Genomic DNA, 23403 nt, shown 5'->3' on the forward strand with positions numbered 1-23403 from the left:
TATACATAAATATCACATACGTGTGTAGTCACTATTGCACATTAAAAGGTCAATGCAAGCTTCTACTTTTTTTTAACTTTAACTGATTGAAATATGCTTTACTGTATCTCTGCCTTCAATGGCTCTATTTTCTGCCCCCCCTTTTTTTTTTTTAGACATCTCTTAGTCTCTTGATAATGCTAGTCATAAGCTGAAATAATGACACTTTGTAAAAAGTGAAGGTACACTATGATTTAAGTCCAACAATACGCATGCCATCTCCTGGACTTATCTCTATTACTTACATCTGACAGGTTTATGGCTCTGCCAGAGGATACACTTGCCACTTTGAGAGGAGAGAAGAACACAGAGCAGCTATGCCTGCCCCTCCCCTCCCCTCTGCTGCCCATTCACAGAAGTCGTAATATTTTGTGAATGAGTTCACATAAAACAAAGGCTTTTGTGATTGGACAGGAGAAGAGTGGGCATTGCAGCTGCAGCGACTCTATTGTTGGAGCTGAGACCAGAGCGTCCAGTGTTGGACTCCCTAAACTACAGTGATAGCTGCCTTCTGGGAGTTCTATAAAACTGTCAGATGTAAATAAGGTATTCTTACCTCTTACAAAGCAGCTGGCTTTCAGCTTTAATGAGCAAAAACCTATGTGATAAATTTTGTGAATTGACTTTTACATTCAAAAGGCTCAAATGGCTGATAACATGAGTCAAGCCCTTGACAATGTCATTTAGTTATGAAACACATAGGGCAGAGCCTGACGTGATGTCATCACGCACAGCTGCCTACCTGGATTCCTATTGTTTTTTGAAGTGTGGTACAGATTGTTTTAATGTGAATCCCCACGTTTTACAGTTATTTTTAATTTATTATATTATGAGGTTTGCCTTTTGTCCTTTGTCCATTGAGAAAAGCGGAGTACCGCCAGGGTTGGAGGTATCAGCCTTACAAGTGCTTATGACCATTCAGTGCTGGATGATCACTCAATACATTCTGGTAAGCAGTTTGGCTTGGTTATGTGCATGCTGATTGATGTTCCTAGAGCACATGGATGTATTCACTGAGATTGACACCTTTGGATATTTAAGTTTTATGTGCGGTCATTCACTTGTGATCGTGAGGTCTTTTTTGAGCACATTTTGCCACAGATTATTTTATGCAAGATTTATTACAAATTGTTATGTGTGTGAACAATTAAAACAGATTGTACTCACATACACCATATCTGAATGCACTTTATAATTGGTGGGCGATTGCTACATATATATCACTGATTGTAATTTACTTTCACTTGCACATGTTATATACATTGTAAGGCCTCATACACACAGACGTTTTAAAAAATGAGCTCTAAAGCTACTACCGACGCCAGGACGGTCGGGCGGTAACATCACAAGGGGCGTGGCCTCCAAATTGCGTCATCGGGTGGCCCCATCCCATGCCAATATAAGTCATTGCACACGGTGGACCTAGCATTACACTGGGAGATTGCGTCGAGTCAACATCGGAAGAAGAACAGAGGGAAAAGACCCAGCAAAAGAGCGAGAAGAGCCGGCAAAAGAGCTAGTACACAGCGGAGAGGGAAGACCCAGCAGAAGAGGGAGAAGACAGAATGGAGAGGGAGAAGAACCGGTAGAGGGAAAAGAAATCGCCGGAGGAGGTAGAAGAGCCGAAGAGGAGAGAAGAAATTGGAAGAAACGCCAGAGCTGATTTAATAAATGACTTAAAAAAACCTATGTAGTGTTTTTTTTTCTTAACACCTTTTTGGAGTTAATGGGTAGCGGTACAATGTACCCCATATGCATTCACCTAGGGTGGGGGGGCCAGCATCTGGGGGCCCCCTTGGTAAAGGGTGGCTTCCAGATTCAGATAAGCCCCCGCTCGCAGACCCTGACAACCACCGGGCAAGGGTTGTCGGGAAGAGGCCCTTGTCCTCATCAATATGGGGACAAGGTGCCTTAGGGTGGAGGGCAGAGCCCCCCGCCCGAAAGCACCCACCCTCCATGTTGAGGGCATGTGGCCTGGTATGGTCCAGGAGGGGGGCGCTCGCTCACCCCCCCCCCTTTCCTGACTTGCCGGGCTGTATGCTCGGAGAAGGGTCTAGTATGGATCTTGGGAGGAATTCCCCTTAAGATACATACCAGATTAAAGGGGCTGGTATCGTCTTGGGGTGAACCTCACGCAAAAATTTTTTTTTTAATTTTGGCGGGGGTTTCCCTTCAAGATTCTCAGCACACAAATCACACCGCAAGTCAGACCATCTTAATCCGATTTCTGGTGCGACTTCTATTCAAATCAATGGTCTCCCATAGGGAACCATTGATTTTGAATAGAGGCAGAGAAATGCCGGACGAGGCTTAACGCTGTGTATAAAGCGTTAAGCCTCGTTTAACCGTGTTTAACACCTTTTACGTCTGGCGTTTTTACAGCTCTAGCGCTGGAGCCTCAGAACGCGCTGGTCCTGGGGTTTTTTTGGAGCTTAAATACATCAATGCCTATTACAGCTCAAAAATGCCATGCTGTGTATGAGGCCATTGAATAACATAGAGTGACGTTTTTAAGCTGAAACGCCACTGTAAAAACATCCGTGTGTATGAGGCCTAAATGTTTAATTATCCTGGATTAAATCTTATATTTTTTATGCACAAGTTTAACCTGCGCATTTTTAGTTTTATTATACTGTATATGTGTTTGGTATCAAGAACTTGTGCTGGATGCTTTATAAGGTGGCTTATGGACCGAATAACATATTTACTTTTATAGTTATATTAAAGTAGCTAACTGTACCTTACTTAAACCAAACTAAGTTAGTTAAAATGCTGTATAAAAGGTGGGAACATACAGTACCTGTATTGTAAGTGCACACACTTAAGCACCATCAGAGCACACTAAAACAGCAAGGCTTCCAATTTATAAGAGCAGTAAGTATGCTCTTTTCTCCATACCATAGCATTGTCACCAGTGGCTTGCTGACCCATCTCAGGTTGGGTACACACGGTTTGATTGTTGGACGACCGACGACCGATTTTTGTCAAAAGCGCGTGTGCGGGATTTTGTCTAGCATACTAACTGCAAATTGTCGTTTGACAAACACGAAGGTAGTGACGTACTATGAGAGTATAAAGAGGAAGTTTATTTCTCAAGCGCCACCCTTTGGGCCCCTTCTGCTAATTTTGCTTTAGTAGAAGTTAGCAGAATTTTGGTGATGTATTGTGGTTATGTACTCCTTTAAAAAAAACACGTATATTTATAAAGTATCCAAAACTGTGGCTCAACATGTGACCAAGTACCCCTTAACACGTGAATATTTATTATGCATTTTCCTAAGGCCCCTTACACACGAGGTTGGCTATCTTCAGTGCATCCCTCCCATCCCTGAACACACAGGGCCCTACGCACTGGGTACCACTCAGTATAGTGTTTTGCCATGTCCAGCATCAGGCTGCCATAGACTTTGGCAGGTTGCCTGTGGTGGGGATGGGTGCTGCACCTGTCCCTCCCAGGGTCACTGAAATGACAGGAGGGTAACAGCACAGCACAAGGAGCCTAAATTGTCAATGTTTTTCAAAATACCCCCTTTGGCTTTTAAGTTACTGAAAATAGCCTCTTCAGTTTCTTGTCTACCTCTTTGGTATATGACATTTATAACTGAAAAAACTGCATGTAGTATCACCCATACATTTTACAAAGCAGAATTACTTCTTGAACTGTGTGGGAACACCTGCTTGTAGTATATAGTTTACCCCAATCATTCTGTCCAACACTTGAAGGTCATGATCCAAGCTACTAAAATGGGTATCACCTTTGTGGGAATTGGGAAATCTCTGACCTGACGCAGTCCCTCTGTGTAGAACTTAAAGATAATACATCCAAAGAGTAGCAAAAATAGAATTTTTAATTACATTTGCATACAAAACTTGTCTCCTCCTGCTCTACCAGTGTCTAACTAATTATTAATTTAACTCATGTGGAAGTCCTGCTTAAACTCCAAAATGTAGTTATGTAGTAATCAGTAAATATAACATTCACGTTAAGTGAAATTACTATTTAGCTTCAGTGGGTAATTTTAGAAGTCCTGAAATGGACTTCAAAGGGGATGGAGAACAGTGTTTGAGTATGTGCACAATAGCTTCTGAATGTGTCAGGGCATATCATAGTAATGTTCTGGGTTTTCAATAGCAACAAACTTCCAGTTTGAAAAAAAAAAAAAAAATCTAATTCCCATAAAATATTGTCACTTTGGCTCAACTTGTCTGATTGAAAGTTTGGAATGTACAAATCATTGTGATGAGTAAATTCCAGTTTAAACTACTGAATTCTCTAAACAGTGGGCTTCTTTAAAGCTACCTTCTGGGCTGCCCTTAGAGACAGCATCCAATCTAATTGTTCCCATGAAGAATAAGAGAAACCCTACTTAATGCCCCTTATAGATACTAAGGCTAGGCTCACACTATTGCAGTTTCCCCATAGCCTCTTTTGCTTGGGCACAGCAGCCCTTTAATTTGAATTTGTTGCTGTACCTGAAGGAAACGTAGGGAAAAAGTCCCTGCACCTTTTATAAACCCACAGCCAAGTGGAAACCACATAGTGCTATGCATTTCTGCTCATGGGAAAACTCACCACGGTTTGCAACAAGTTGGGAGTGCCACAAAAAATTCTTGGCAGCCTCGCACATCTACTAAACAATGCGTTTTTGCTGTGGATGTGGGAGCGTGTGCGATTTACATGCATTTCCACACCCACATGGATGTGACCCTAGCTTAAAGCTATGCCCCGGGACATGGGAGAAGGTTGGAGACTTAAGATAGTCCTAAAGCTACATTCACACTGACGATTTAAATCGCCAGTGTGAATGTAGCCTAAGTAACTAAATAGACACATGAACAATTTCACATTACATGAGAAACTTTTTTTTTCATTTTTTTTTTTTTTTTTTGTGTTTTGTCTTGTCTATAATAAAAATATATACAAACCAATTATTCATTCCCTTTAATTTTTCTATTCATCTATTTTCCTTCCCCCAGTTTTTTGAAAAATGTATTTTCTATCCAGCACAGCGGCACAGTGGTGTAGCGGTAGCACTCTCGCCTAGCAGTAAGAAGGGTCACTGGTTCGAATCCCAACCACGACACTACCTGCCTGGAGTTTGCATGTTCTCCCTGTGCCTGCGTGGGTTTCCTCCGGGTACTCCGGTTTCCTCCCACACTCCAAAGACATGCTGGTAGGTTAATTGGATCCTGTCTAAATTGTCCCTAGTATGTATGAATGTGAGTTAGGGACCTTAGATTGTAAGCTCCTTGAGGGTAGGGACTGATGTGAATGTAAAATGTATATGTAAAGCGCTGCGTAAATTGACGGTGCTATATAAGTACCTGAAATAAATAAATAAAATAAATTATAAAAAAACAGCCTGAATGTAATATTCTCATTTTTATTTTGTAGCAAAAATAGACTGTAGCACTAAAAATATAGAAATTATTTACAAACAGAAAATATTGACAGCGTTCAAAAGAAAAAGCAGTAAAAATTAACTAGCAAAATAAACCTTTATATTTTGAAATACATGTATTTAATAATTCTGTTGTATAATGTACATGTGGGTTGCCTTTAGACAGTAGACTTACATAAACATATGTTTCTCCCACATAGTGGAAGAATATATATAGTGAGATTTTATTAATTTGTGCAGTAGTTTTTAAATTAGAGCCTAACTCCAGTCAAATCTTTTATTTTTGAGTTTGCAGTCTCTGTAACTATTGGGGAGATTTCTCCCCACTTCCTGTCCAGAAAAATATTTCTAATGGCAACAATTTTTTTTTTTCTTAGTAATCTAGTGAAGGGTTAGGCAAGTTATTATTCCTGCATGTATCTTGCTTGTTAGTGCCTTGTTCTGCTGTAACTGTAACAGGAAGTGATGTGAAATCTCTCAGATGGCATTTTAGACAGCCATAAAAATTTGACATATATAATCTTACAAAATCTATCCAAATATGTTTTGTCAGGAGTTGAGCTTTAAGCTGTTGTTGGCAAAAGTAATTTACAACATATGGAGTTAATCTTAGGCTCTTGAATGGCTTACAATATCTAGTGTAGTTTAGGGTATACATAGTAGAAAGTACATTAGGTTATTTAAGTATTTATAAGGTGATTTTATACAACTTTAAAATTTGATTTAGTGCACTTAAATCTTAATCAAAACTGATACAATCAAGCGAAATATCAATGTTTTTATATGATACATGACTTTAAGGATTACAAAGGAATATATGAGATACATTATTTACATTGCTACCATAGGCAGATGTCCCTGTTTAAAAAAAAAAGTAATATTGCTCATTTACTAAGATGCATCGAACCACTTGCTGTAGAACCCCAAAACATCGAATTGGATTTTTTACAATAACATAGCACAAAGTACAGTGATGTGCAGGGTAGAAAACAAATCAAAATCCAACTTTTGTTGATCCGAACATATAACAATGTTGAACGTCGACTTCTCATTGGTTTCTATGCGTTACTGCCCATTATGGCTTCTTGAACAATTACTGTTTAATGTCAAACTTCTTAAGTCTAAATGTATATTAGTAAATGAGCTCTAGTAAGTTTCACTTATTAACACTGCACTTCAGCACAAATTTGCATCAAAGTGGGTGCTCTGTCCTGAAGCCTTCGTGTGGACAGCTCTATCCCATTTGGAGTGGAGAATATATTACCGCCCATGATAATAGCACTCACAGGAGCAGTATTACACCAGCTGGGACACAATGCCTAAGACTTAATTGCCTCCATTGTCACCTAACGTGGTAATCATATTCCATGAGTGCATTCCTTTACACAAGTTAAATGTTAATAGCATGCTTGAAAAGTAAATTCAGATCTTATTTGGTACCTAGTAAAATGTACCTAGTAACATGACCAATGAATGTATCATTAGGTAACATTTTAAAATCTTTTATTACCAGATTCATATTTAAGTTCATATACTTTCATTTTTCTGCTTAGGGCTGTTATAAATTCTATTAAAATAAAATTAATTAATTAAAAAAAAAAGTTCTTTGAGTGTAAGAGACCCATATGTGCAAAATTGCGCTGAAAAGGCAATGTAAATCTATTACAAAAATAAAGTAGAATTGCTTATTATAAGCAGAATATCTTCATTTCCATAGGAAAGTAAATGTTACAGCTTTGCATTGGACTGGAAAATGCTGCAGTCAGTTTCTTTTATGACAATGCATCACAAATCTCTAGCAACAATCTTAAACCGCTCAAATTTTTGTGAAATTAAATCACTTACCTGGCTACTACATTTTGAGGCTGTGCCAACCAATTAGGTTAATATAAACTCAAATGGCTCCATACTAGTTGCAGGACGTATGAGCCAAAAGCCCACCGATTCGATGAAATTCTGAGATATTTCAGATGCTGATTACGCCTAATGATGAATCCAATGTGTCATCTAGTTGTGTTATCTGTAGTAAAGAATTCGACCATTCTATAATCACACGGGTATGGCTGATCTGCCATTTTTACTTTGGTTGAATATTTCTCTTTGCTTATATACAGATCCCCTTAAACAGCATTGCATCTGTTTGTTGTGAAACTTAAACGACTATTAAAAAAAAAAAACTGGAGCAAATAAAATGAGAAAGTGGAGTAGTTGCCCTCTTATTTTTTACTTTTGACTTTCTGTGAAAATGGCATAACATTTAGTTTGGTCATTAATGAGCAGCAATACTATTTGCAGTTCTATCTTTACCAATCGGGTTTCATCCTTTATTCTCTGTGAAAATGAAGCATCTGCTGTTTATCTGATCATTGTACACATTTTGAAAACCAGTGGAATGTTAGCAGTTCCCATAGATCTATATATGTGAGCGTGTGTGTGTTTAAATTATTACAGAACACCAGAATCCAAAATGAAGAAATATGATTGGTTACTATGAGCAACAACTCCACTTTTGTTCATGCTTTCATTTGTCCAGTTTTTATAAGTAGCTCTCCTAATAACATTCTTGAAACTTTATGTTGAGTTTGATCTTGTTAAGATCACTCAAGAATGTTTTCCTTGATGTATTATGTCTGTTTTTCAAAGTTTGGAAGTCAGTTTCCAAGTCTTTAAAATAACAGGGGGCAAATAATTCCTCTATTCCGCTAAAAGCTCCAGCAAGACCAGCCAGCAGGATTCAGAAGGTTTGAAAAGACATTACTTTCCCTGTCTTGTTTTGGAAAAGAGATGTTAACGCTTCTGAATTTTTACTATAGCATAGGTAAAAGCAAATGATATTGCCATGAGCAATATATTGATGGTGATTATACCAACATCAGGGGTATTAAGCATGAAAAGAAAAGTGTACTTCCATACATGAAAATCATTTTCCAGACAGCTGAAGCCCTGAATGTTCTGATGAGAAAGGTTGTACAAAGTTTTCACAGTTATCCTTCAAAAGGCCATACTGGCAGACAAAAGAATATTTTCTTCAATGGAAATTAATGAGATGCTATAAACTGCAGGGTGAAAGTAATGCGGGGGAAATGATTTCTGCCTAAAATGAATCCACTTCTCTAAAGAAACCAATCAAATTTTAGCTGCAGTCAGACATCTCAAAATAGAGTTCAATATGATTGCCATCTCCTGCTGCTCTTTTTACATTGTGCATGCAAAATAAGCATGTATGTCTGCCAATGACCAATTCCCAGATTCCAGCACATATTAAAAGGCATATTTTTGGCTCAAATTCTTAAAGGAAACCAGTCATAAGAAGTATATACAGGCTGCCATTGTTGATCTGCTTTGTAACATACTAGTTGTTTTTCTTCTGAAAATATGATTGTATCAGAATGTCTCTGAAGGTTCTTATTGAACCAGGTTATGGTGTAGCCTGATGTAGTTAGTCACATTCAAATGGACTTGTTCTGTCATAATGGGGGACGTTTCTCTACTCATCTTCCTCGGATCTAATGAGTGTCAAGAACATACCCAGCATTTATCTCCACACAGGTAAATCGGTCATGAGTGTTTCTGATACTTGTTATGCTGCATACACACGATTGGAATTTCGGCCCGCAAAAGACTGATGAGAGTTTTTCGTCGGAAAATGCAACCATGTGTATGCTCCATCGGACTTTTACTGGCCAAATTCCAGCCAGCAAAAGATTGAGAGCATGTTCTCTATTTTTCGGTCGGGAAAAGTTCCTATCCGAAAATGCGATCGTCTGTACAAATTCCGACCCGCAAAATTCCTACGCACGCTCAGAAACAATTCGACGCATGCTCAGAAGCATTGAACTTAATTTTCTCGGCTCGTTGTAGTGTTGTACGTCACCGCATTCTTGACGGTTGTAAGTTCAGCGAACATTTGCGTGACCATGTGTATGCAAGGCAAACTTGAGCGGAATCCCGTAGGGAAAGCCGTCATATCGTTTTCCGACGAGAAGTCCGATCGTGTGTACGTGGCATTAGTGTCGTTTAGAGTTATATAACAATTCCATTGGAATGTGAATAAGTAGCCCTGGCTAGAATTTCAGGAGGTCAGCAATAGATGCTCTTGTATTCCTTAGATGACAGGTTTCCTTTTATTGCCTTTTAAAATGTTCATAACATTTCCAGTTCTCCCATAATCCTTTTCTGTTTAGGATATCTGGAATGCTCCAAAAAAGGTTCCTGCTTCATCTGTGTCTACCATACTTACATTACTTGCTGAAACAAAAAGTCTGTCATTCTTATTTAGTTTAAAAACACCTCCTTGGTAAATGGAGTGAAGTTCATGCTGTGCCTCTTTGGACCAACAGGTTGTTTTCACATTTTTCATCAGTGCTATGGGATGGGGGTAATTTGTTCTTCTGTATATGAATTGCACTAGCTGTTTACTTTTTCCCTCCTCTGGGTCCTTGTAACGGAAGTATGTCTGGGCATAGATGTAGTAGTAGCCGTTTTCTGGAATGACCACCTCTCCATTTTCCATTTTAATTTGGTTACTTGAAGATGAGGACTTTTTTTCAGACCATTCAGTTATTTTATATCCCTGATAGTGTCTATTCAAAAGACCTGATTGGAACAAAAATACAAATAGTTTAGATTTTTTTGGAAAACGCTTGACCACACTGGGACAATGTTTCCCAGGACAGAAAGCAACAGTGACTCTCCCAAACAAGCAAAGCCTCACAGAGCTTCATACTATTACTCACTATACCCAAAACTAGAGAATATATAATTTCTTATTATTTTTTTGCTGGAGTTTGCCCACATAGACTATATGTAGGTAATACAATGCAGACTATTTTAGGTAGCGTAGAGGTGGGCCACTGCACATGCTTGTAGAGATATTGACCAGGGTGCAATCAATGAAAAAGTATGTAAATTATGAAACAGGTAGCAGGTGCACTCAGCTGGACTTGCAACAAGAAGAGTTTTCCAGCTAAATTGAATTAACATCAACGTTTTGGCGGGATACAGCCCACCTTTCTAAGCAGGCTTGGAGACTATTTTATGTATACTCTGATATTTGATGTATTGGGAATTTGATATCAGGGAAAATAAAGACGTTATTTGTATCAATACACTGCCATTTACTGTAGATCACTCACAACAAAACAAAATGCTCCAAATTATGAGGGGTCTTCAAAAATTTTCCACACTTTTATATTTTCATTGGAAATGGTGAGGGCGGGAGGAGAAGTAATTGGTCATGTCTGAGTGTCACATGACTAGTCTTTCTGGCAAACTGGCTGACCTTGCAGTTTAGTATAAGAGTTGTCATGCTGTGGTGAAGATGGCTGCGAAACTTATAAAAAATGTACAGAAACTTTTGAAGAACCCTCGTAAATACTAGGATTTGAAAGAATTACTTTCTTGCTGCAGTTGGGGTTTCCCGTTTCCAGTGAAGTGAGCAGCAAAGAGTTGCCTTGTTTGTGTTTGCTTCTCAGCAGCGACAATTGGAATCATTTCTGAAACCTTTTCTGGATGACAAAAAACATATATACATATATATTATTCTATTTTGTAGGTAGTCTTCAAATATCTTAGTTCTTTAATTAAAATCAGATATCTTTCTCTTTTTCTTTTTATATCAGTTTACTTGCTATACTTTAGGGAATATTGTATAATACCAATATTAAAATACATACCTTTGATTATTGCTGATATATCTGGTCCATAATTGCCCACAATCATCTGCAAGGAATGAGCCATACATATAAAATGTTTACTTTTGACTTAAAATCAGTATCATAAAGCATGCTTTCTTAGAGTAATGAATACATTGTTGTATACATATTACATAATCAGAGCAAGGATAGCTGGACTCCATCGTGACATTATGGGAAAGAGGGATAATATTTCTATCCTTGCATGGGGCACTTTTGAGCGCTTACACACATCATTGGGCACAATTTGCCCGAGGATTCAAACACAGTTCAGTGCATTTTTAAAATTAAAAAGGTGAATCCAGCCTTAGAGCTGTGGGGATCTTGAGCATATAGCACCCCAAACAACTTGCAGTTCCCATTTTGACAGGTACATGCTTTGGCTTTGATGATAACAGTTCTTGTTGTGGTGGCTAGGAGAATGGAAGCTCACAGGCACTGCATCTGTATATGACCCAAAGGCAAGAAAATCTTGCCCTGTATTCTACAGCCTTGAGGCGTGCACCTGGCTTACCAGTAGTACTTAAAAGGGCACCTGGGCATAGTTTTGCTAATAGGTGTCCCTCATTCCCATCTCAAAAAGTTGTGAGGTATAGATTTGGAGTAACAAGCTGTTAAATATGGATGGTGTTGAGGACCATAGAAGAGGCAGTAAGTGACAGCTCATCAAGAAATCTGCCTCCTCACCAAGATCTCACTTACTCACTCATCTTGCCTATACCTTGTCCCTTTCCCCCATGGATAGACCAGACCCAAGTTTTGAAAATTTAAACCTGGACATTTTGAATTATTGTCACACTAAAGTTTCTGGTTTAGGAACGATGTGCTCTCTATTACACACAGTTCTATACACGTTTTCAATTGGAATTCACTGCAATGTTATATACCCCACATTTCTCCTCATTATTTACTCCACTGTATCATCTATAGCAGTGATGGTGAACCATGGCACCCCAGATGTTTTGAAACTGCATTTCCCATGATGCTCATGCACTCTGCAGTGTAGTTGAGCATCATGGGAAATGCAGTTCCAAAACATGTGGGGTGCTAAGGTTGCCCATCACTAATCTATACATTTGCAATGTGCATTGTCCCTCTCAGACTGCATTCACACCTCTGAATTTTTAATGACATGCAGTTTCACTTTACATGAGTTAACATCCACACCAATGGGCAGCAAAGATGTATCCAGATGCAACATACAAAATACAGAGATGCGAATGCAGCTACAGAACGCAGACTGCATTTATTGTCACAAACACATAGGTGATCAGACATAGACTTTTGCTAGTAACAATAACAGTAGCAATACCCTGTGCTACCCTTAAAGAACATTATATTACCTTTCTCATTAAAACTTTTAGCTGAGTCCTTACTGCCCAGCAGTCATTATTTCTGTCAGCAACAATCCTATCCACGGGTTGAAGGACATTTTCAAAATCTTCTTCCACGAAACAGGCAATATTTCGGATGTAGCTTTCATGAATCTGGGAAAACAATATTGGAAGATTTTTATTTCCCCGGAGAAGCAAAATTCACAGTGTGCAATATAGTTCAACAGCTTAGTACTTAATTCTCCCAATGACAAAAAAATAAGAACTCTTTGCTGTAGGTTACTGCAGTTGCCCTTTGTGCTGCTTTATTGAATATGCATAATTAAATGCATAAAATCAAATAATAACAGACTACCTCCGATGTAAGGAAACATAATGCATCTATATTAACCCCAAAATAGCTCTGTTAGTAATAACTAGTATTAACTTTGCCATACTTCTTTTTGCTAAAAAAATATGTTGAATGAACATTATGTAAGGTAAAACTGCCACAAAAGAAAAATGGGGACTGCCACGCTGACCTGCTTCTGAAAGTGCTAGTTACCTGGCTGTTAAGTTGCCCCTCTGGCTACTACTGACCTGGAAGATCGGGAAAATCACAGACAAGTCAGAAACCTCTGTTTGAGGACTTAAAATACCAGAGAAAGGGTTAGCATGACAGCCAGGCGGCTAGCATTTACATGAGGGGGATAGCTTTGGCAGCTTTTATATGATAGGTTTCCTTTAGTCTTGCATACTGTACATGAAGGTCTATTAATAAAATACATTACTTCAGCCCCGGAAGGATTTACCCAGCTAATGACCAGGCCATTTTTTGCGATACGGCACTGCGTCGATTTAACTGACAGTTGCTCGGCCGTGCGAGGTTGTACCCAAACTAAATTGATGTCCTTTTTTTCCCACAAAGAGAGCTTTCTTTTGGTGGTATTTGATCACCTCTGCAGTTTTTATTTTTTTGCGCTATAAACAAAAAAAGAGCGACAATTTTATATATATATATTTGACTTTTTGCTATAATAAGTATCCCAAAAAGAATGTAAAAAAAACTAATTTCTTCCTCAGTTTAGGCCAATATGTATTCTTCTGCATAGTTTTGGTAAAAAAATCCCAATTAGCATATATTGATTGATTTGCGTCTACAAATAGGGAATAGATTTTCAGTCATTTTTATTATTATTATTATTTTTTTTACTAGTAATGGAGGTGATCTGCGATTTTTAGTGGGACTGCAACATTGTGGCGGACAGATCTGACACTTTTTTGGGACCAGTGACATTTATACAGCGATCAGTGCTATAAAAAAAGCACTGATTACTGTATAAATGACACTGGCAGGGAAGGGGTTGACACCAGGGGGCGATCAAAGGGTTAAATTATCCCTAGGGAGGTGCCTTCTAACTGTGGGGGGTAGTGGACTGACAGGGAGTACAAAGAGATCGCTGTTCCTAATCACTAGGAACAGACAATCTCACTCTACTCCCCTGACAGAACGGGGATCTGCTTTGTTTACACTGGCAGATCCCTGTTCTGCCTCTGTGGATGGACGATGGATATAGAGTCCGCCAGACCCGCTGATTGGCTCCCCCGCTAGCGAATGGGCATGTGAATGGGAACAGTCCGCTGTCAGAGGGAAGAAGAGCACAAGCTGTCGGGGGTGTGGAGGATCGGGTAAATAAAGTGGCTTTTCACAATCCCCCAGAAATAAATTAGCATTTAATTCTTGCAGTGTAGAGGCAGCCCCACTGCATGGGAAGAGTTTTATTTTCCCTTATATTTAATTTTTCAATTTTATTGGCTCTCAGTTGAAAATTTCTATCATTTATAAAAGTAACGATCCTTATAATGGGGCTTTATATGTGTGACGGTGTGCATAAACTCCTAATAAAAATCCTTCTTTCATCAAAGCCTTAAAGATATTATGGGATCTTTAAAAGAGATCCAAGCCTTATATGCAAATACATTATTCTTTTCATGTCATACTCCCCCGATAGTTTGTTAATTAGGATAATGGCTGATCTGTGCACAAAAAAAACAAAAAAAATGTATACACAAAAAGGCACCTCATTTATTCCTATAATTCCTTTCATGATAATTTCCTATTGATTCATATATTGACACATAGCACCATTGTTACATTTGGCACAGTACAACATAAGAGGTGTTATAAACCTTGAGAAATGCATATAATATAAAAGCATACAATAAACAATCGTGTCTGGGGCACCTTTGCACAACACTGACATAAAGGGAACTGTGGTGTGTTTTGCAGCGTCAGACTTTGCAGACTTGAGGAAGTGCCACCAGTCAATTCTACTACTGTGCTTTGTAAGTTTAAAGGAAAGAATATGATTTCATGTGGGAAAGTCCCCGCATGTGGGAGGTAGCCCAGGTTCACACTGTTTAGTTCAGCTAAACTTGCACGATTTCACTCCCGCATGTCAGTCCTGATTTCGGCTGCGATTTCAGAGACATCTGTGCAGGTTTCTGCACAGATATCAATGTAAATCGCAGTTCGAAATCGCAAAAAGTAGTACAGAAACTACTTTTTGAAGTCAGTGCTGCACCGCAAATGCAGCGCTGCAGCGATTAGGACGGCGCCATTGCCGCCGATTTGACATGTCAAATCGCATATCAAATCGTACCAATGGTAATCAGGGCGTAAGCTGGAATATAACTAGAACTAGACTGGGTCAAAGCTTAATTGAACAAGCTGAAAATAGAAGCTGACGCATTTCGAAGGTGTTCCTTCTTCATCAGAGCCTAACAATTGTTAGGCTCTGATGAAGAAGGAACACCTACGAAACGTGTCACCCAGCAGCGGTTCGTATGTCCACTCTCCAGGACTCAGAGACTGCAATCAGTAGACAGACTGCCATATGTCAAAGACCTTTTTAAGCGTGATTGTCTCCTACTTTTGTGAGTAGTTTTCATTATGTTTTCTGAATAAATGTACCAAAAGATAATGCACTAGGCTGGTGCTCCCTCTTTTCTTTGTGTTTTTGTCTACTACTAGGATATCCCTATCCTGGAGGGCAGCAAGGCCAAAAGCCATTATCCAATTTGATATTTTACCTAGCCAACACACCTGTGCGCAAGAGTATTTGCTTTTTTTTTGTACTATACATTTTTTATGCGTTTTTAATGCATTTTGCATTTTTTTGGGAAGTGTTGATGTTACTTGGAGGAGCTGTCTGTTGTCATCCAGGAAAACACACCAAAATTGCATGTACATGCCTTTTTAATGCTATTGCATTGAAGTCTACGGAGCCAAAAACACACCACACTGCATGTAAAAAAGTCCCTGCACCCTTCCAAAAAATGCATTGCAGGAAACTGTATGCAACTGAATACATGTGTAGTCTCTTACAAATGTTTCCAGTCTTCTTTTTTTGTCCTATGCATGCTCCCTATCCTCTACTGATCCCGTCACTACTAGTATAGCGCAAGCAGTGCCATTACTGTACTTCTGTTCACATGCTTCACTCTATGTGCACTTCCATTCCCATTGAGCTGAATGTGTCTGCATTAAGATGTGTAGTCCAACCCCAGGGTGAGCAGGAAACGATAGCTACATTCACATACACAAGAGGGGCATGGTGAAAAAAGGTAGCCACCCTAGAACAGGAAGTCTGAGAATAGCAGAAAAAAAGGAGATGAAACCAAGGAAAAGAGAGATAGAAGGTACTTTTTACTTATAGTTGGAAATATTGCTTTTATTTGATCAAAAATATGAATTTTGTGTCACTTTAATATTTAAAAGAGCAGTATGGCCAAAGCTTTTTTTGGTCATACTTCTCTTATGGATCACAGGAGTGCTCTTACTTTTGTTCTCCTGTGACCTAGAGTCAGCTGACTGTTGCTTGCTATCTGCTGACGTCACAGAGCTGCTCCAGGCTCTGGAAGAATCCCAGCCACGTTCTCAGGATCCACCTAACTGCTTTATTGATAGCTCGCTCCAGTGTGCTGGAGAAGCAAAGCGGAGTGCCGTGACTGACAATCTCTGCTCTTCTCTCTGAGCAGGCTGGGAACTGAGTGATCAGCAGTCATGTGATCACTCAGGTATCGGTCTTAGAGCCAACTACATCATCACACGAGGCTGCAGCATAAAGATGAGTATGAAGGTTTTTTTTTTTTTCTATACCAAAAATGTCTCCATTAAAAGCTAAGTGCTTATACAATCAGGATAATAAAAAGAATTAAAAAAAAGGAAACAAACAAGCAAAACAAAAACTGTTCAGCTTAGAAAAATGTTGATTGATATAATCACCATACCCTCAGGCCATTTGCAACCAAATACACTCTCCTTCCCACAAAGTATGACTAAAAAATTCCCATAGTTAGTATTTCCTCATCCTGCCTTGCTGCAACATTTTTCAAAGCTACACCGTTTTTTTTTTTGTTTTTTTCAACCTACTGGGGCCCCATGACTGTAGAGACAATTTTCTTGACAAGATGAACTTAACCTTTATTTTTATCTAATTTTTATCTATTTATCATGGTAATTTGGCAAAAAAGACTGGATATATAAATTGATTATTTTTTTTAAACAGCATGCAGAAATTGCAGGAATTTATGCTGAGAAAAAAGATATTACTTAAAAAAAAAAAAATCAGTTTATAAACCCAGTCTTTTTAAGTGTAGTAAAGGACTCTTTTTACTGATATACCCTATTAAAAGTAATAAGTAAAGCAGTGCAGAAGACAATAATGCTATGCAAAGTAAATTAACTTGTGTTAAACAATAGGAATTTATCATTCACCATTCGGCCAAGACAGAGCTAATTCTTTTTATTGGGCTGCCTACAGCAATTCTCCCATTTAATATTTATTTCTGTGTGCCTTATGGAAGAAACCTGCATCTTTATTAAAACATTTTGTTATGAAAAGTAAACTTCATTTGATACTTTTTTATGTCTGAAGAAGGTTTCCTTCTCTGCTAGAATTTTAGATCTAATCTTATGTTTTATCTTAAATAGCTTTGCACTTTGAACTGTTTTCAGGATTTCCTGATACAGAGTTGGACTTTCCAGACATTGAAATGTAATAATGGTTTGGCCAGAGGGTTTTTTACTATAGTATACTTGTTTTGTGCACTTATTTCCTGATATAGCTGAGCAAAAAAACATAAAAAAAAAATAAAAAACAGTAGGAAGAAGGAAGCATACTTAAAAATATAACACTCATTGTGGGATTCTCAAGAGACTTGTTATTTTGGAAAGATATTTTCTGTGCTTCCTACTAGGATGGATCCTAAATCATAAAATGACTTTAATTTAGCAACTGACCTATGGTGCTGCATTTACCTGAACAACAGATAGAACCTGTGCATACTTACTATCTCCTAAAGCAGGTTCCTTGGAGGCTGATCAGCTGCTGTTTACCCTTCTGCTCATGCATCTTCTACAATGCTCATTTTGAGGCATAGGCACCTATAAACTGCTTAGAAAGGGTCAGCCAATCAGTGCCTATCCCTTGCACTGAAGACCTGTTGCGTTGTAAATATTACTTTGACATTGCAATAATCTTGTAGCGGATATGCTTTAGGTGCAATATGTGCTCCCCTGCTAATAATCCCTAATTTAAAGTACAATCCAAGAACCCACTGACCTGCACTGTCCAACAGTTCTCATCATTGTCTTTTTCATAAGTAAAATGCAAAGAGCAATGAGGATGTGTGAAGTGCAGTAACCCCTAGAAAATAATATTTTTTGAACAGTAAGTTTAGTGATCATTTTTAATTCTTGGTTTGGGTTCTTGCACTGCTATCATCGTTTCTCTTTGCTTTAGCTTAACCACTTAAGGACCGAGCCTCGTTTTGAGATTTTGTGTTTACTGGTTTCAAACAAGGTTTGTTTGCTATAAAATTAATTTAGAACCCCCAAACATTATATTTATACTATAGATAAATATAAACAACCTAGAGAATAAAATGGCGGTCATTGCAATACTTTCTGTCACACCGCATTTGCGCAGCGGTCTTACAAGCGCACTTTTTTTGAAAAAAATACACTTTTTTGAATTCAAAAATAAGTAAAGTTAGCCCATTTTTTTTTTATATTGTGAAAGATGATGTTATACCGAGTAAATTGATATCCAACATGTCACTCTTCAAAATTGCGTCCGCTTGTGGAATGACGACAAACTTTTACCCTTAAAAATCACCATAGGTGATGTTTAAAAAATTCTACAGGTTGCATGTTTTGAGTTACAGAGGAGGTCTAGAGCTAGAATTATTGCTCTCGCTCTAATGATCGCGGCGATTCCTCACATCTGTGGTTTGAACACCGTTTACATATGCGGGAGCTACTCGTGTATGCGTTGGCAGGACGGGGCGCGCTAAATTTTTTTTTTTTTCTTCTTATTTATTTTACTTTTTTATCTTTTATTTTTACACTGTTCTTTAAAAAAAATGTGTTACTTTTATTCCTATTACAAGGAATGTAAATATTCCTTGTAATAGAAAAAAAGCATGGCAGGACCTCTTAAATGTGAGATCTGGGGTCAAAAAGACCTCAGATCTCATATATACACTAAAATGCAATAAAAAAAAAAGTAACTTAAAAAAAAAAATGTCCCTTTTAAGAGCTACGGGCGGAAGTGAGGTTTTGGGGTCACTTCCGCCCTGCAATGGTATGGAGCTGGGTGGGGGCCATCTTCCCCTCACTTAGCTCCATACCACACACGAAGAAGGATCCGATTGCCTCCGCCACTGCCAGTGGCTCCGGTAAGCGGCGGAGGGCACCGGATCGTGGCGGGAGGGGGGCCCCTCAACCGCCACCGATAAAAGTGATCTCGCAGTGAATCTGCCGCAAAGACCACTTTTATCTGAAAGCCGCCCGCCCGCTCTTGAAAAGGATACCGGGGTTATGGTAGTTAGCTGCTGCCATAACAACGATATTCCTCTTCAAATAGCCGACGTATAACGACGGCAGGCGGTTGGCAAGTGGTTAATAAATAAACCTGGATGTCCTAGCTCCACAGAAGAAACTCTACTGAATAATGTAAGTGGTTCTTGGAAGCGACCTAAAGTGGAATTCAGACACATTATCCAGTCACAGAATGTCACAGAGGTGCAAAGATGAGTTATTTACACAAAGTCGTGCACCCAGCTAGCCCTCTCAGTTTGGTGGTTATTGGAATTTCCAGAATTTATTTCAATCAGTTTCTTCATTCAGATGCCTGGATACAATTCTGATGGATAGATTTCACATTAATATATATTAACCATACAATAGTTCATTGTTGTAATGAGTGTTACTTTCAGTTTCTATGTTTTCCAAATTAAGCAGGATGAGATGAGGGCACACCCAAATTGGAACTTGGATTTAATCCAAATAAGCGCACTTTTGTTTTCCTTGAATTTGTTGGTAAGGAATTTGAAATTTTGGCCCTTTATCTTTACCACTTTAGGACTAGAAATACAAAAGTGAATATTTGTAGTGTTTGATTCTATTCACATTAATGAATATATAATTATTGATTAATTACGTAACCAATACATACATTAATTAATATCCATGCATATTGATTTAACAGTTTCTCCAACTGATTTACTTTAGACCCTACCTTGCAGGTAGGGGTCTTGTTATATGTGAAAACAGGATGCTTCAAGCTTCCATGAAAATCTGCCCAATTGCAATCAATGAGAATCAGTGAGGGTTGCTGTGGTGCCCTATCACACAAGTGGGTATTTTGTCATAAATATACTTTTTTTAATGGCTCTCATTTGATGGGCAATAAAGCTAAGCTTATATATTGTATATTGCTTTAGCATGCTGCTTTAGCCACAATATGAAGGGTAATCCAAAAAGCAATTGTAAAATGCAACATGTAGTAACCTATAACAGCCAATCAGGTTGCAGTTTATGATTGTTTACTGGAAGTTATTGGTCACCTCACATTAGATGTTGCAGTTGCTCTCTGCATTTTCTTAATGCAAAGATTCCAGGCAACTTCTCATTGGTTTTCCAGTGATAAATGTTGTTACAACATGCGGTTTAGTGCAGTTTAGCTGCAGTTTTTTGCAACATCAGAGACTTTCCTAAGTCCTTTTTAAAAGAAACTTGCCAAACCACACATTTTCCTCAAAGGGGAAATGAAAGCAGATGTTATCAGGCTTCTTATATCATATGATACTTGGACTGGGTACATAGACTATTGGGCAGTACTAGATTTCTCAATAAGGTGTTTCATTTAATGGCATTGTTTGTCATTCTAGGTCAGTGCAATGGTTTGCTTTCTATTACTGTACAGTAAAGACCTGCTCTAAATGCAAATTTGCTTTGAGGTCTGAAATGCCATTGGATCATTCCTGTCTATTTATATCAGAAGCTACAAGACCGGTTTTTATGAACTATAACACGCAGCTTAAAAGTAAAGGGCTGCCAGTAACCTTAGAACTGTACTGTTAGACTTCATATGAGTTTTCTTACACAGGTTTCCAGTGTGCAAACTGCAAAGGAGATAGGCTTGTTCTGTGGTACAAATGTTGTCAGGTATTGATAAGAAATGAAGGCTGCTTCATAGTTCACATCTTATTGAGGACCTTATCAATATATTTTCTCATAGTCATTGACCGTGTGTTGACTTCCTTAGCTAATGATGAACATGTTCAGGGATCAACAGAGTCTAGATTATGATTTATTATTGTACCTTGTCTGTTTCACCTAATTGAACTTCCAAGGAGAAGGAACTGTTGGGACAGTAAATAAAAAGTGGTGGTGCATGCAAATTTGGAAGGCTGTTGATTAGGGTGCAGTGATTGGGATACCCAACTCAGATCTACATATCTATGATTGCATATAATTTTTCTACATACTTCTAACACTCATTGCCAGTGCAGTCGACGAGTGAGCCTCTACAGCCATATGAGTTGTTATAGCCACACTGTGTAAGAGAAGTCATATAAAAAAAAACATGTATCCATTGTCCGAACACTGCAGACACCAGTCCCATTGCCCCAGTATACACTTTTGGACCTGGTGTATGCAAGGCACTTGGCAGGAATCAGGACTGCTTGCCATATGCCTACATAATGCCACCAAAGTTGCAGTATAATTAAGCCTTCAGTGATCATGGAGGGCCACAGTTGGAAAATGGTAGTCAAAAGTTACTCAAGGGACAAAGAGGCAGTGGTGGTAAACTAGTTGCTGATACAAGGCTTATTTTTCCATGTTTCCGAGCTCCTTGCCAGAGCTTTATCGGTGGTTTGTCTGGCTCTGTTTCATGACCCTGAGAAATTGGAGTAATTTCAGTAAACAATGCAATTCATGCACAAGTTTGTGGATAATGAGTTATTTATAACTGATCTAGTGTCCAACTTTTGTTTTTATTTGTTGTATCAAAAAATTAAAGGTTACAAACCAGTTAGCAGCAACTAGGTGGATTAGGCATTAGCAGCTTTTAGGTGTATCCATAACAGGAAAAACACTGTTTTCATGAATAGGCTTATTTAATAAAACATTGTAAGAAGCAATTATGATATGCATTTGTATAAAAATCAGAGATGATAGCTGTCTGACTGCTTATTTAATGACAAACACCACCCAAATATAATATTTCGATTTTAGGTGGGTGACAGTTAGTTTTACTTTTTTACTTCTTGTAATCTCTTGGAAACTGTAGGGTCTCTGTCCCTCCTTGGGTCATATCAAAGGTGTCATGTTTTGCATCTGAACACCAGTTATCTATTTATTCTGCATTAGAAAGTTCGTATTAATAAAGAGATTTGGGACTTGGCTTTCCAATGTCCCCAGCAGCTGGAGAAACTGAGAACCTTTCTGGGGAGCCCCCAATACACTAGTATGTGACATAACTTGCCAACAAACACTCAGGACTGAAATATCCTATGTACAAAGACTTTGCTGTTAACAAATCCTCAGAAGTTGTCAAGGTTCAAACAATGAAGGTAATTATTGCACACATGAGGGGGGTTATTTAACAAAACTGGAGAGCGCAAAATCAGGTGCAGCTGTGCATAGAACCCAATCAGCTTCCAGGTTTTATTGGCAAAGCTTAATTGAACAAGCTGAAGTTAGAAGCTGATTGGCGACCATGCACAGCTGCACCAGATTCCGAGTGCTCCAGTTTTAGTAATCTCCCGCATTGTGATTCTGTTCTTGCATGTAGACAGCAAACTATTTAACTCTGATAATTCAGGTGATGCATTTAAATTTAGAGCACTCAGAAACACTAGTGATGAGCAATGCATATACTTTTGAAAGTTTTAATAAAAAACTAAAATAGGGAAAATCAAATAGTGTAATGCAAAAGAAAATAAATCAATTTCTAAAAGAGTTAGCAGCAAGGAAATGTAAATAGAGTACATGATTGTGGACTGTGAATAATTGCAAGCAGACTGTCCAGCAATAAAATCGTCCATTAAAGCTTTTAGAAAACAGACACCCACCCTTGCACCCGTTAACATATTGCAAGAAAATACACCATACCTGTTTGATTTCATTTGTGAAGTAAACGTAAGTGAAAATGAAAAACCCAGCCTGAAATACAAATGACACAAGGACAAATCCACACAGAGCATAAGAGTTGGAGCCAGCTACAGCTATCATGTTGACAGAGGGAGTAGGGAAATGCCTGTGTGGAACATGTCAGCAAACCGCCCTAGTTATGTTTACAAGCTGGAGGGGAGGAGAGTTTGTTAGAAACACTCCTGCTCTTTCGTTTCTCTAAGTAATGGCAGCCCTACAACTGATTTATAAGAAAGGCTAAACAATCAACTCCATAACAGACTGTGCTCCATAACTTTAAGGCCCCATTCACGCTAATGTGAATTCTCCTGCATCTACCATCACGCTGCAATGAACGACAATGGAAATCACATTATTCTCTAAAGTGCCCATTCACATCAGTTCAATATGGTGGTGCAAATTTTTAAAAGGTGCAGGTGCTTCTTTTGATGCAGCAAACTGTGTTTGCC

At 38.5% G+C, this 23403-nt stretch overlaps 1 protein-coding gene across 1 annotated transcript; it reads right to left on the reverse strand.

The window, feature by feature from the left end:
- Positions 1–5409: 5409 nt before the first annotated feature.
- On the reverse strand, positions 5410–23089 carry TNFSF10 (TNF superfamily member 10). Its single transcript, XM_073626232.1, has 5 exons — positions 22916–23089; positions 12478–12621; positions 11117–11162; positions 10838–10948; positions 5410–10037 (listed from the first exon to the last, which is right to left on the reverse strand). Exons 1-5 carry the CDS (start codon positions 23033–23035, stop codon positions 9622–9624), a joined length of 837 nt encoding a protein of 278 aa, XP_073482333.1. The 5' UTR covers positions 23036–23089; the 3' UTR covers positions 5410–9621.
- Positions 23090–23403: the final 314 nt, after the last annotated feature.

This window comes from Aquarana catesbeiana, linkage group LG04 (genome assembly GCF_042186555.1).
Source record: "Aquarana catesbeiana isolate 2022-GZ linkage group LG04, ASM4218655v1, whole genome shotgun sequence".
NCBI classification, from domain to species: domain Eukaryota; kingdom Metazoa; phylum Chordata; class Amphibia; order Anura; family Ranidae; genus Aquarana; species Aquarana catesbeiana.